Source organism: Tamandua tetradactyla, chromosome 3, assembly GCF_023851605.1.
Source record: "Tamandua tetradactyla isolate mTamTet1 chromosome 3, mTamTet1.pri, whole genome shotgun sequence".
In the NCBI taxonomy this organism is placed as follows: domain Eukaryota; kingdom Metazoa; phylum Chordata; class Mammalia; order Pilosa; family Myrmecophagidae; genus Tamandua; species Tamandua tetradactyla.
In genome coordinates this window covers 86,628,212-86,642,406 of record NC_135329.1, presented here as the reverse complement: position 1 = coordinate 86,642,406, position 14,195 = coordinate 86,628,212, and the positions used below count along the sequence as shown (strand labels likewise).

Genomic DNA, 14,195 nt, shown 5'->3' with positions numbered 1-14,195 from the left:
TACTCCCCGCTTCTCACCTCGGACTCCGCTGCGCTCAGAGAGGTGGCACAGCTTTCAAGGGATTGTGCAGCCAGCCAAGTTTCAAATGCAGTTCCGTGCCTATTGTGTCACCACCCCCTGACCGGGCCTGGCCAAGAGCAGCCAGTCATGCCCCATCTGGGAGTTTTCGAGTCCACGAAGGGGGTGGGAGGTATTTTCAATCACAACCTCTGTATCTGGGAGTTGCAGATGGAAACACAAACATAGTTAGAAAAATGTGATTCCTGCACAGGAAAAAGTTGTAGCAGAGACGAGTTCAGTAGTGGGCGTGTGTGTGCGTGTGTGTGTGTGTGTGTGTGTGTGTGTGTGTGTGTGTGTTTAAAAAGGGTGGAACCCCCCACCAGCTAACTCTGCAAGAAAAATAAATAAATAACCTCTGTCTGCCTATCTGCGATGGGCCCCTCCCCTGGGCCTGCGGCCGGGGAGAGAAACACACGTGCCGTTTCCTCCCGTGGTGAAAGGCCAGGCGCCGGGTGGGGACGCAGGACCCTCTGTGCGGCCTCTGCCGGGGCCTGGGACCCTTCGGCCATGAGCAGCTCCAACGTCACCGCACAGCCCGGCGACCGTGAGTACCGGGTCCGCGCCGTCAGGAGGGATCCGAGGCTCCTCTGGGTCCCAGGGGCAGCAGCAGGCGCGAGGAGCCCGGGCGCCGGGCTGGGGCGCGCAGACCCGGGGTTCCCCCGGCCGCCCTGGCCTCCAGCTAGAGGAGACGCCCGCTGGGCTCGGGGCGCCGCGGACCGCACCGTGCCGGAGGCCGGGGTGGGGGGGCTCTCGGGAGTGGGGTCCTTGTCCCGCGCTCAGGATCTTAGCGCCCCCGCGAGGGGCTGCAGCAGTGAGTGCGTGCGCTGTGGCTGCTAAGTATCAGTGGCAAGAACTTTTCTTCCCTAAGAGAATGAAAATGCACCGCCTCGGAGGAAAAGGCAGAGTGAAAGTCATAAGACGTTTTCTCTGCCGGGGCAGGGATTGCCATTGCAGGACTCTAAATAACCTCTAAGTCAGCTCCACCAACTCTGCGCAGGGAAGAGACACCGGATGCCGGGAATGTGAAGGCCTTGACCTTTAGGGGGTTGTAATCCCTTTCTTTTTAAAGCCGGGACATGTGTTTATTCCGCCGAGAAGTCGAAGAGATTCTTTGCCAGAGTTTTCCCAAACATTGCTGGGCCTCTTCTCCCACCCTCACCCGCTCTTTTGGACTTTTGGAGTAAAAAAATTAACATTCTTTTCTTAAATGAATGTTTATCCTCTTCTGGTTCAATCACCGTGTCAGACAGGAGGTATGCTCAGCCTCTAGGTGAGCAGGTTAAATTATTAATATGATAATGCTATGGGCATTGGAGACACCAGCTCTTTTCTAAGTTTTTAAACTCCAAGTGGCTCTGAGGCCTCACAGTCAAGGTTGGGCACAGACCAGTGTGGCTCAAGGCTGTAGATGTGTATAAATGCTTGTGTGTGTGCATGGGGCAGGGGAGAGGGCTGAGTGAGCCCGACTGCCTGCCTTGGGATCATCTGTACCCTTTGTTCGTCAAGCACCTGAAGCGTCTCTTAGCTCCAGGTTTGTCTCCTGCAAAACAAAAATAACCACCATGTCCTTTTTGGGTTGTGGGGATTAAATGCTTACATCCACTCGGTGTAGAGACTGATAAATGCTCAGTAAATGTCAGGTACTTTATATCCATTTTCCTTTAGCTGTAAGTCCCTGAGCTGATGCACGTCAGTATGTTTACACTTGTATGTGTGAGATTTGAGTGTGTGTGAGTATGCATGTGCATACATGCGTATGAGTGTATGTAGGTGTGTGAGTATGAATAGAAAAGTTTGTGTGATGATTGTGCGGGTGGTGAGCTTGAATGTGTGATGAATGCATGTGGATTGTATGTGAACATGACTGAGGGAGAGAAAAAAAGAGAGTGTGCGTGTGCATGTGTCTGTATGGGGTGGGGTGGGGAGATGGGTTTGGTTAGTGGGTCATAAGCCACTGTCCTTATTCCACCCATGCCCTGGGGAAGGGCAGGCCTGGAGCCGCTCTCCTTCATGCTACCTTTGCCAGGTCTGGAGAGGACCAGCTTGTCCACCCACATCCCTTGCCGTCCCCAGTGGTCCCCTAAGATTCAAGTGACTGGCCCTGACCACTGACTGCAACCACTTCCCTCCTTCCCTCCGGGACCTTTTCTTGCAAATTGCCCTTCTTGCTGGATCTAATGGCAGCAGCTCTGCCCGGGAAGACCCGTGGAGCCCTATCTGTTGCTGCTTACTCAAGCAGAATGTGTCTCTATCCTGTCTCACTTTGCATCTCTGCTTGTAGTCACAACCGCAGACTTTAAAGTTGAGGGGACCTGCTCCCACTGGGCCAGTCCTGCCCTGCCCAACTGGGTTTAGCCAAGCCCCATAAACCGGAACCCCAGGGTCATTGCAGTCCTGTGGCCTGGCCCTTGGATGTATGGGGGTCACAGCTCCGTGAGTAGGTGCCCAGGTTTGGCAGCTTTATATAGAACTGGCTGTCTCTGGCAGAAACAGAAAGTACTGCACTAAGCTCCAGATGAAATGCCATCTCCACCATTGCTCAATCACTCCAAATATCGGTGGCTTAGGAGTCATGGGGCATTGGCAGAGTCGGCAGCTGGACCTTCCCAAGGGGACCCTGGTCAGGCAGTTATTTCTGGGATCTTGCAAAGCACCCAGGAAAAAAGAGGGCTCTGGAGTAAGAGGCAGTCTGTGTTTGCAATAAAGACACCTAATTCCGTCTAATCACATAGGTAGAAACTGCTCACCTGCTGCGGGGGGTGGGACAGTTAAGTCAGTTTGCCTCTTTGAGGGACAGCTAGGTACGAAATGCCTTTCCGATACCCTTCCAGTGACTCATACAATGGGCACAACTCCATGCCAAAAAACCAATAAAGCATTATTTTTGAGCAATGAATGAAGTGTTAAGATAAGGAAGAGTAGAAAGACACTTCCTTTATTGATTTAGGAGCATCCTTCCAGAAGTATCATATGATACACAATTACCTTTTGTTTTTCATAGTATAGCCTATTTTATATATTCCACTTTGATCTTGCTTTTTTTTAAATAAGTGTGTATCTTAAAGACTGTATATACCTTATCATCATATGTAGACACACATTCTTTTCAGAGCTGCAGGGTGTGGATAGTGTGAATGTATGAGTGAACTGGTTATGTTGTTTAAACAATTCCCCTGTTAATGAACATTTGGGTTATGGGTAGTCTTTTTATTATTATTTTAACTCAACCAAATACTTTGATCTCCATTCTTGCAAGTAGGTCTTTACATGCATATGTGAGAACAGCTTGAGGATAAATTCCCCTATGAACTGGACCTCTGGCACCAAGGGTGTGTGCACCTTGAGTGTTACTAGATATTGAGAAAATGCCCTCTGAAAAGGCTGCACCAGTTTCTCCCTCTCACCAATAGCCTGTGAAGGGCTCCGATCCTTTCCATCCTTACTCACACCTGAACAGAGATTTTATCTTGGCCCAGCTGATGGGTAAGAGATGCTGCTTTTCTGCAGGTTCCCCTGTAACCACAGGGGAGGCTGAACAGAGCTGCATTGGAAGGGCCCATTTCCTATCAGGTCCCAGCCTCTCCCCAAGGCCATGCGCCCCAGTGCTCTATGTCCTCATCATAGAGTGTATTAGAGGCCTCTGGCTTTAGAGTTGGACCTGGGTGTGATCCAGCATTTCCTGTCTTTGGGAAAATTGCACAATACCTCAGCCTCAGTCTTTTCCCCTGTAAGTGGGAATGACTCAGCTGCTTTTTGTCCTCACCGTGAGCAAGGGAATGGGTGCATGATGAGGTGGTGCATGGTGCCAGACTGCAGGGATTCTGATGGTGGTGGTGGTTTTTAGCAGGAACTCATCAAAGTGAGCCTGGCCACGGACACTTCTGGCTTCAGGGCCCTCCCTTGCAGATGACTGTGCTGTTGCTTTTGATAATTACCAGGCAGGGACAGAAGTGCCTGTCACCTGCCAAGCGCTGGGCAGAAGCCTTGCAGGGGTCACCCCGAACAGCCTGGAATGAAGAGCTTTTTACCTGTCTTATGGCCTAACAATTGGAGACTCAGGGGGATTATGGCCCCCAGGGCTCCCCAGTTCTGTGGGCAAGGCAGGGCTGTGGACAAATCAGACTGCAGAGCCCACCAAGGGAGACCCAAGCAGGGCACCAAGCCATGGACCTGCAGGTACCTTTGCCAGATGGGATACTGCCTGCCCACCTGCCCACCCTGGGAGCAGAGTGCTGGGATTTCATGGCACAGCTTTGCACACAACAGGGGCTGCCTGTTGTGGAGATGCTCAGAACCCCACAGCCAGGCCCTAACTGCAGGACTGCCATGGCCACCATCACCCCCTCTTCTGTGGTCATGTCTGACCCACACAAGTCTCCTGCTCACCCTGCCTTTGATTGCCTCGTGGGATTCCCCCTTGCTTCATGCACGCTCCTGCCTGTCTGCCTGTCTCTCTAGCTTCAGCCCTATCAATTGCAGGCTGCAGGCCCCCGGGATTTCAGGGTACCGCACTCCTCACACCATCCACCTGGCACATACCTGCTGGTCTGTCACAGACCATTTGTGCATTCTCACCTACCCAGGACTTCCCTGAATCAACCTCCCAAGGGGCTCTGTGGCATACTCACCCCCACTCCCCACTTGGGGCCTGGCACAGATTGGTGCTCAGGTCAACCTGAGCATCTTCCAGCAAGTGGTTGACCAGCCTAAATGACCCAAAGGTCTGTGCTCCCAGCATCTAGTCCATTTCAAATGCCAAAAGGACTTTTGAAAATTAAGCACTCAATAGCTTCTAGCCCAGAACTCGGTCCATACTCAGAAATCAGTAAAAAATACACTGGAGGTTTGTTTCCCGGTGCTTACCCATGAAAAAAATATATGTATATTGGAACCAACAGAAAGTCAAACCAAATCCAACTACCAGGACATGGCTGACATCACCCCAGCACTGATTCATGCTTTCTCTCTGTTTCTCCTCTGCAGCTGTCCCTCCTGTCTTCCTCCCTCTTCCCTCTTTCCACACTTTCTCTGTTTCTATCTCTCCCTCCTTCTCTCTCGCCCTTCCCCCTTTCTCCTCCCTCCTTTCCTCTCTCTCCTCCTGCCTACATTTTCTCTCCCCTCCCTCCCTTCCCCTCTGCCCCCTCCCCCTCTCACCTCCTCTCTCTTCCTCCCTCTCTCTGAGTGAGCCAGTGGAAGAGACAGGTGCCAGCCTGGCCTGGATCCTGCAGCCAGCAGAGCAGAACTCAAGGTTCTAAGACCCTCTCCTGGCTGAAACCTTGGGCCTGCCACCGGGTCTTCCTTTTAACCTCCCTTTAGTAACTCTTTACTGCACCTTAGTGTACTTTCTCTTCTTTCTGCTTCTCCAGCCAACTCCTTCCATGGTTAAAGCTGCCCCCTCTTTTCTTATTGCCAGTGTACTATGTGGGCCCAGTAGCCCTGCCTGGTCCCTTTCCAGTCTCCCAGGGAGGGAAACTCACATTTCCAAGGTACAGCATGGAAGAAGCCCTGGAGGAGGGGTGCCTCAGTAAAACCAGAAGCCTCTCACCCTCTTTTGCTGGGATGATATAGTGTAGTCACACAACTTGAGCCCCCGACCCCTGCTCTTGTCAGAAGGGGGCTCCAGTTCATGACCGGCAGCTGCCCGCGGCCCCACATTCATTCCCCAGCCCTAGGCTCAGGAACAGGGACCTTTTCCCCTTCATCAGCAGCTGCTAGGCACATTTATTCTCAGTGGTCTGAAAGGGAAGGAAACTACGGTTTGCCTGAGCAGACCCAGGCAGAACAGTCATGTCTGCTGGCCTCTACACCAAGCCTTAGCCCAATGCCGCCTTCTCTGGAGACGCTGCCCAAACCCTCTTGCTGAAACCTTCCTAATGTCCTTTAGCAATGAGAGAGGCCTTAAGTTCAGACACAACCTTCTGTTCCTTTCTTAAACCCTTTAGCCTGAATTGTTGCAGTTGGCTGATGAGGACAAGGGGCGAGCACCAGGTGTGGGGTGGGAGGATTTGGGTTTGAATCTGGGCCCGCTCTGAATGAGCTGTGGTCCTTGAACAAGGTGTTGTCTCTTTACTCTTTTGGGGTGACTCATATAGGGTCTAGCGCTCAGGGTGGAGTAGGGGAGACACACAATCACGTGCTTCTAATGCCCTGCTGTCACCACCTTGAACCATTTAATAATTTTCTGACAAGTGACCCCACATTTGTTCTTTCCCCGGACCCCGCAAATTCCATAACTGGTTCTGGTTTGATAAACACTAGGGATTTGTTCTGAGGATGTGCATAGCACCTGGTCCATATTAATAATGTTTAATAGCTGCCACTACTGGGTGTGTCCTTAGTAAGTGCTAGCTCACTCCCCATCTCAGTCCTCTTTTTTCCCTAGTCTTGTCTTCATTTGTCTGCTTGCCACTGAATGCCAAGGACAGCACAGGCTGCCCGGGGTCCCACAGGCTCCAGGGCCAGGCCCTCCAGCCCCACAGAGGAGCCTCCTTTTCCGTAGGACCATTCAGCTGTTCAGTTCCAAGCTGTGCATCTGCCCCATCACTCCAGCTCTCTCATGACTTCATCCAAGAGTCGGCAACGTGTGGTGGAGGGCTCTGTGGGTGACAGGTGCAACCCCAGCACTCATGGACGGATGGATGGATGGATGGGTGGATAAATGGATGGGTAGATGGATTACTGTGAAGGTCCAGCCTGTGTAAGCAAAGCTCCATATAAACAGAGAAGGCTGTTGGCTGTTGGTTTCTGGATTCACCCACTCCCTCTCCTAGTTGTGGGTAAGCCCTGCTTCTTGGTGGCTTGTGGGGACCTCTGAGCCCAACTGTATCTGCTCACTGAGCTTCTCCAGTGCTCCTCATACTCCTAACCTTTGTGTGCAAGTAGGAGTCCTCCATCCCATTTCATCCAGCCCTGACACACCCACTTCCATCATTGACTCCATAATCACTGTTCAACCCTGGCAGTGTCTTCTTTCACCAGGACTTTATTTCTCTACATGTTCCCCTTTGTCCAGATTCAGAGCATGGATGATCCCAGATGCTGTCAAAGCTCTGGCTTCCAGCTCTCCTGAGTGGGTGATTGTCAGCTCCCCAGGGCTACAGTAACAAAGTACCACAGCCAGAGTGGCTTAAAACAATAGGAATTTATTCTGCCTCCATTCTGGATGCCAGAAGCCAAGACCAAGGTGTCATCAGGGCCAAGCTTCCTCTGAAGTGTGTAGGGAAGAGCCTGTCCCATGCCTCTCTTTTGGCTTCTGGGAGTAACTTCTTCTGGCAATAACTTGCTGGCACTCCATAGTGTTCTACCCACTATCTGTCTCTCTGTCTCTTCTCATCTTCATATAAGGAGTCTAGTCTTGGAATAGCACCCACCCTAATCCAGTTTGGTTTCATCTTAACTAATCACATCTTCACATTAATGGGAGTTCAAACATGGACATGTCTTGTTGGAGGCACAATTAATCCCTAAGTGTCCTTCACAGCCCTTTGGACCTTTTTCTGTTTACAAATCACTCCCTGGAGTCCTGCAAGGGAAGTCGGGCCTTGCTTCCTTTGGCTGTGGCCTGGGGCTGATTTGTCCTTTCAGTCACCTTCCTTCAGCATCAGCAACATTTCTCATCTGTGTGAAACTAAGTCCAGCTATTTCTGAGTCTTTCTTTTTAATTTCCAAATTTCTCTTTTTCTTTCCACAAATTATAGAAATGGTCCCCACCCACCTCCTCTGATGATAATCCTATTCCTGGCTCAAGGCAGAGACGGTGGCTTCACTTGGCCTAAGTTATCTCATTTCACCCACTAGCAGCCCTGCGGGAGATATTTTTATCTCTAGCTTGCATGTGATACCAAAGCTAGAAGGTTAGTGAGGGAGGCCCGGTAACTCAGGGAGCACATGCTCTCTGTCTCTGCAGGAGCACCAATTTTTGTAGGTGGAACTCAGCCAAGACAGGATCCTCCATTACATGTAGGCCCTCAGTGCTTTTAGAAACCCAAAGAGATGTTTGCATTTCTTTTAAAATCAAAAGGGAAAAATAATGAACCTTTAAAGTCAGTGATTGCATTTGTCATTATACCAACACAGCGGTAAAATATAAATTTTAATATTTTTTGTGAAGGGAGGGGCCCAGAAAGGTGAAATGCCCTGGCCCGTGCAAGTCACGCTGCAACCCTGACCTGGCCTGGGTTGGTGGTGGGTGGCCGTAGGGCTCAGCACGGCTGCTTCCCCACCATGCCTCTGTGCCTGCTTCACAGCTCTAACCCTCTGCTTCTCTGTCCCATGTCGCAGTTTTTCACCAGGAATCTTGCTCACCAGGGCTCAGCAGGGCCTATGGCTGCTGTTGGTGCCTGCCCTTTGCCTGGGCACTGCAGAGATTCAGTGGTCAGAACTAGGTGTTTCAGAGGTAGCCAGGACTCCAGAATAGTTCTCTCTTTCTCTTTTTCACTCTTTCTCTCTCTCTTTCTTTCTCCCTCTCTGTCTGTCTTGGCTTTCTAAGCCGTGAAATCAGACTGCTCTTCACTTAAAAGTTTACAAAGCAAGCTTTCCTTTGCCCTGTTTCATTATTACAGAGGTGATCCATGTTCATTGTAGAAATTCTAGTTACCAGTGTAAGGAAGGGCTTATAAGGGCAGAGGGTGCCGTTGGTTGAGATTCCCCAGAATGCCCAGATAGTGGTTCCGAGGGAGATGGGGTCTGAGATAAGGATCCTGGGAGAAGGGACCACCCAGTGGGGGCCAGGTGCATGAGGAGCTGGCTGGGGGTCCAGTGGTCATGCTGGATGGGGCGCCAAGGGTATAAACATGGGCCAAGCACAAACCCAGAAGGTCAGGGTCTCTGTGCCGGCCAAGGGGAGGGTGGGGAAGACCTCTTGGTTAGCCCGTCTCTATTTCACTCTCAATTCAGCCGCTTAGGAGACAGGCTGCCCCGCTGAATCCTGAAGACAACGCAGGATGTAGATGTTAATTCCAGTGTAAAGAAGTGGAAGTCGAGGTTCAGAGAGGTTATTTCCCCCAGGTCTTGTTGTGCATCTTTGAACTCCCACCCTTGAGTCAAGTGGGTCACCCTCCATCCCCAGGAACCTGCAGCCTGCCAGGCTAGGAAGGCCCTGCTTGTGACCCCAGGCAGCCCTGAGGAGGTCACAGCTCTGAGGTCACTCATGCTGCATCTGCAGAGGAGAAGGCCCTTGTTGGTCCCTTGCCCCTCCACTCCCCATTGAGGACACCAGTGATCCCCCTGCCTTCCTCTGCCATCCCCCACCAGGAGTGCCAGTAGCTGCAAAGACCATGCTCCTGGTGGCACCTGAGGGCCAAGCAGTGACTGCACACCACACCAGCCCCAGGCCAGCCCACTTGCAAGCCCTGCTGCCCGGGTTTGCAGGGGACTTTTGCTGCTCAGGGTGATGGCAAGGATGCCGGGGAGAAAATAATGTCTCCTGAATGCCTCCCTCATGGCAAATTTGTCTCTTGTTAAAGCATTAAAAGTCTATTACTTAAGGCCACCCCATAACTACATTCTGTGTTGCACTATTTTCTTTTTTCCTGTGGCACTTTCATTCTGTTTCCTATCTTTGTTGGAGAGGCTCTACTCTCCCTGTTGGACAGACAAGTGAAGTAAAGCGCAGAGAGGTTAAGACTGGTAAGAACTCACTCAGCCAGGGTGGAGCAGATAGAGCAGGGCTGCAGTGCAGGTCTCTGACTCCTTGTCTGTGAGTGTGCTGCAGAAACTCCTCTACCACATCCTCATGTGGGGACGGGAGGGGAGGAGCTGGTGCTGGGATGGAAGGGTCACCGAAAGGAAAAACATTGAAACACTTGTCTTTCATTCTCCTGAAGCTTCCCACATCCCTCCCCTCCATATGCACACACTCATATGTGTGTGTGCACACATGCACATGTAAGCACATACACGCATTAATGCACACATGAACACACAAACACATGCATGCAAGCACACACACTTGCACACACATGCTCACATATGCACAACCTTGTGTGCACACGCACCACCTCCTTGTATTCCTCTGCAACAGGCCAAAGGCTGAGGGGGGTTTTCTCAGGGATCTGGTTTGGCCTGGGGTAGGACAGACAGACATGTGGTCCACGGATCCTATTGACTTCCCAGAGATAACAGGAAACAGAAGTCAAACCTGATATCTGCAGATTCTTTTGGCCTATAGCATCGGGTTTCCTATACTGGTGAAGCTTTTTTCCCCATCACCCCACTTTGGGCACCATTTCCATTTCTTTTTCTCATGTAGAATTTCTGCATTATGCCCAAACTGTCACCAGCATTTTCTGCTTCTCCACACCCTCTTTTGTCTGGGGTCAGTAACTTCACTGGCTGACGAGGACACAGAGGTTTGGAGAATTCAGCAAGGATGCTTGGTTATTCTTATTTGGGGTTCAGCATTGCCTCTCCCATTCCCACATGTCCCCCAACCTCTATCACCACCACCTTCACCCCCATGAACCTATCTCAAGGCTATTAATAAAAATGATGGAGGCATTTTCCTTTTGGCACATTTTTTGAGCAACCCATGCTCATAAATTGTGGCCAGTCCCCAGCTTTCCAGATTTGATCCCATATGCACCTTCTTCACTCACAGCCTTGCCCACAACAAAGCCCAGGTCTGCTAAGACACCTTGGGTAGTGTGAGTCTCTGAACTGTGAGTCTTTGAACTTCCATCCAGTTCTAGTGAATCATGTCTGGGGCCCACTCATGCAGAACAGCTCAATGCAGTGTGATGCATTTTGATTTTAATTAGCAAGAGCCTACCTCATGCACAGTGCTTTGGGACCTATAAGGGGTGAAGAAAGCATATTCAGCCTAGTTACGGAAGCTGCACAAGACCACTGGAGAACAAAGCAAGATGAAGTCCCTTTCAGAGCCCCCTGAGCTCAGCACCAGGCCCACCTGACTCAGATTCATGTGACTGCACTGGTTCCCTCTGGAACGAAGGTCACATATCGCTGAACCTCCATCCAGTGCAACTGCCTTGAAATGCACAAAATATGGCATGATGGCTACAAATCTCCATGGTAATTTTTTTTAATTTTTGATTATGTGTTAGCAACAGTGACATTTTTACAAAATGAATTCATAGGTGAAGTTCAGAAATATAAAAGTCTGGCTGCTCCAATTGAGTCCAGTTGAATCATCTACTTAAGTACACAATGACCCTTTTTGATGGCTCACTCCTTGGGCATGGCTGGACACTGAGATCTCCATGTAAACAAGGTTGCGAACTCCTGCCCAGTACCTTCTGGAGCAATGAACCGAGACCTGGTCACTATTTGCTGCCAATGATAATACTTTGGGGCTTTGATCTGAGAGGATCCTTCTATATCAGATGCTTCCAGCACATGACCTGGCATCCCCAGTAAAGCCATAAAATGCTTTCACAGCAGTTAAGTATTTCCCCATAGCTAGAATCCAATGTACATGCAGCTGTTTATCACTTTACCAGTGAATTCCATGAGAAAAAGATTTTATTGAACTCAGGGAATCCTAAGCTCAGTTTCCATGAAGAAAATCTAAAAACTTAGAAAAGAAATTGGATGGAAAAATTCTATTATGAAAGCAATTCATGAGCAAATGTCTACAAAATCCCATATGTATAGGGTTACTGTCTATTCACATGTCGCCTGGGTAAGAGACAAAGAAAGTCCCAAGCATTCCTACCCTCAAAGTCTTATCAGGCTTCTTGGGGCAGCAAGGCATGTACCGTGACAGATAGGATAAAGGCATCCAATTCTCAGAGGGATGAATTTCTTATCACATGAATTCAGGTTTCAGATAGAGATGCTGAAGTATTCACTAAAAGAGCTAACTAAATATTTAGGTATTTAAAGGAAAACTTCAACCCACGTAACCATCCCAAATGTAAATTGGTCCTTGTCTTAGTTTCTTGGCTGCTAAAACAGTTAGGATGCAATGGGTTGGACTAAACATCAGGAAGTTATTTGGCTCACAGTATCGGGGCTAGGAGAAGTCCGAAATCAAGGCATCATCCAGGCAATGCTTTCTCCCAGAAGCCTGAAGTGATCTGGCCTGGCTGCAGGTGATCCTTGGGTTCCTCGGTATGTCTGGCACATGGCCATGCACACCCCCCCCCCCCCCCCCCCCCCCCCCCCCCCCCGCCGTGTCCTCCCCTTTCTCTTCCAGTTTCCAGCTTCTTACTTTTCTTATGGGTTTCTCTCTCTAAAGCCTCCTGTAGTAAGATCAAGTCCCTAACTCATTCAGATGGGCTTGAATCTTAATTCTTGTGCTTGAAGAACAAGTTGTCAATGATCAATGGTCTAACCTTCGGGAAACACTTAACTAAAGACAAGTTCTAAGTATGTTAAATAGAGAAAAATAATACAAATGCATAGAGCTTCCTGCTAGCACCAGGGCTGGTTGCCACTCATAAGCATTGGTATCTTCAGCTTTAACTATTCTCTTGCTCACTGAGATGGTACAATGGACAGTACTCTCACATTAAGGACACAGAAACAGACACAGGAAGGAAAGTCACATGCCTGATGGAGCCTGCTGGTGAGTGGTAGAACCCACCCAGGTGGGTTGACTCCAGATGCATTTTGTTTGTAAATTATTGCTGTGGCAATATATGTATTTCACATTTTAAATATTTTAAGTGTATGATTGAGTGACATTAATTAGATTCAGTGTTGTGCTACCATCACCACCATCCATTACTGAATTTTTTCATCACCAAAAATAAAAACTCTACCCATTAAGCAATAACTCCTCATTTCCCACTCCCTGTAGCTCTTGGTAAACTCTAATCTACTTTCTATCTCTATGAATTTTCCTACTCTATTTCATGCAAGTAAATTACTACAATAGTTGTTCTTTTTTATCTGGTTGCTTTCACTTAATGTTTCCAAAGCTCATCGATGTTGTAACATGCATGTTATCAGATGTCATTCCTTTTTATGATTAATAATATTCCACAGTCTGTTTATACCGTATTTTGTTTATCCATTCATCTACTGATGGATGCTTGGGTTGTTTCCACATTTTTGCTATCATGAATAATGCTGTTATGAACATTAGTATATATGTTTTTGTTTGAGCCCCTGATTTCAGTTCTTTGAGGTATATACCTTAGAATAGGATTGCTGTGTCATATGGCAATTCTGTGTTCAACTTTTGGAAGAACTGCCATACTGCTTTCCACAGCATCTGTACCATTTTACAGTTCTACCAATATAGGTATTGCAATTTTTCCACATCCTTGTCAACACTTGTTGTTATCTATCTTTTGTTGTTGCTGTTGTTTTATTAGCCATCCTAGTGGGCAGTGAACTGGTATTTCACTGTGGTTTTGATTTGCATTTACCTAATTACTAATGATGTTGACTATCTTTTCATGTGCTTATTGACCATTTGTGTATCTTCTTTGGAGAAATGTCTATTCCAACTTTTTGCCCTTCATTTAAATGGGTGGCTTGTGTTTTTCTTGTTGCATTATAGGATTTCTTTACATAGTATTTATATATTCTAGATGTTAAACTCTTATCAGATACGTGCTTTGCAACTATTTTCTCCTATTCTGTAGTCTTTCGACTTGATAACATCTTTTGAAGCATAATGTTTTTAAATTTTAAGTTTTGATGAAATCCAATTTATCTTTTTTCTTTTGTTGGTGGTGTTTTTGGTGTCATATCTAAGAATCCATTGCCTAAAACAAAGTCCTAAAAAATTTCCCTTACGCTTTTCTCTAGGGGGGTTATGGTTTTAGCTCTTATGTTAAGGTTATTGATCCATTTTGAGTTGATTTTTTTGTATAGGGTATGCGGTTGGGGTTCAGTTTCATTTTTTGCAGTTTGATTTCCATATGTTCCAACATCATTTGTTGGAGACCATTATTTCCCCATTCAGTGCCCTGGTTCATCTTTTAACCACTATGAAACACCGCATTTCCTAAGTGTAGGAAGGGGGGAGTGTCATGGCAGAAACAAAGTTCTTTCTGTTTAGTAAGAGGAGTGAAAAATAGTCGGTTCAAATGGGCTCTTTAAATGTATTATTTATATATCAGGCTTTGATAATTACCCCCAGGTCACTTTCTATTTAAGACTCACGGTGCTTCTGGAAAGCCCTTTCCGAACATGGCTATTTTTAGCAGTTCATTGGAGTT

General features: G+C 48.2%; 1 protein-coding gene across 1 annotated transcript in view; it reads left to right on the top strand.

Moving 5' to 3' along the window:
- Positions 1–208: 208 nt before the first annotated feature.
- Positions 209–14,195, top strand: part of GYPC (glycophorin C (Gerbich blood group)) — a 37,900-nt gene continuing 23,913 nt past the window's right edge. Inside the window, exon 1 of the mRNA XM_077153503.1 lies at positions 209–604. Coding sequence (XP_077009618.1) covers positions 433–604 — 172 coding nt within the window. The 5' untranslated portion in view covers positions 209–432. The remainder of the gene's footprint in view (positions 605–14,195) is intronic.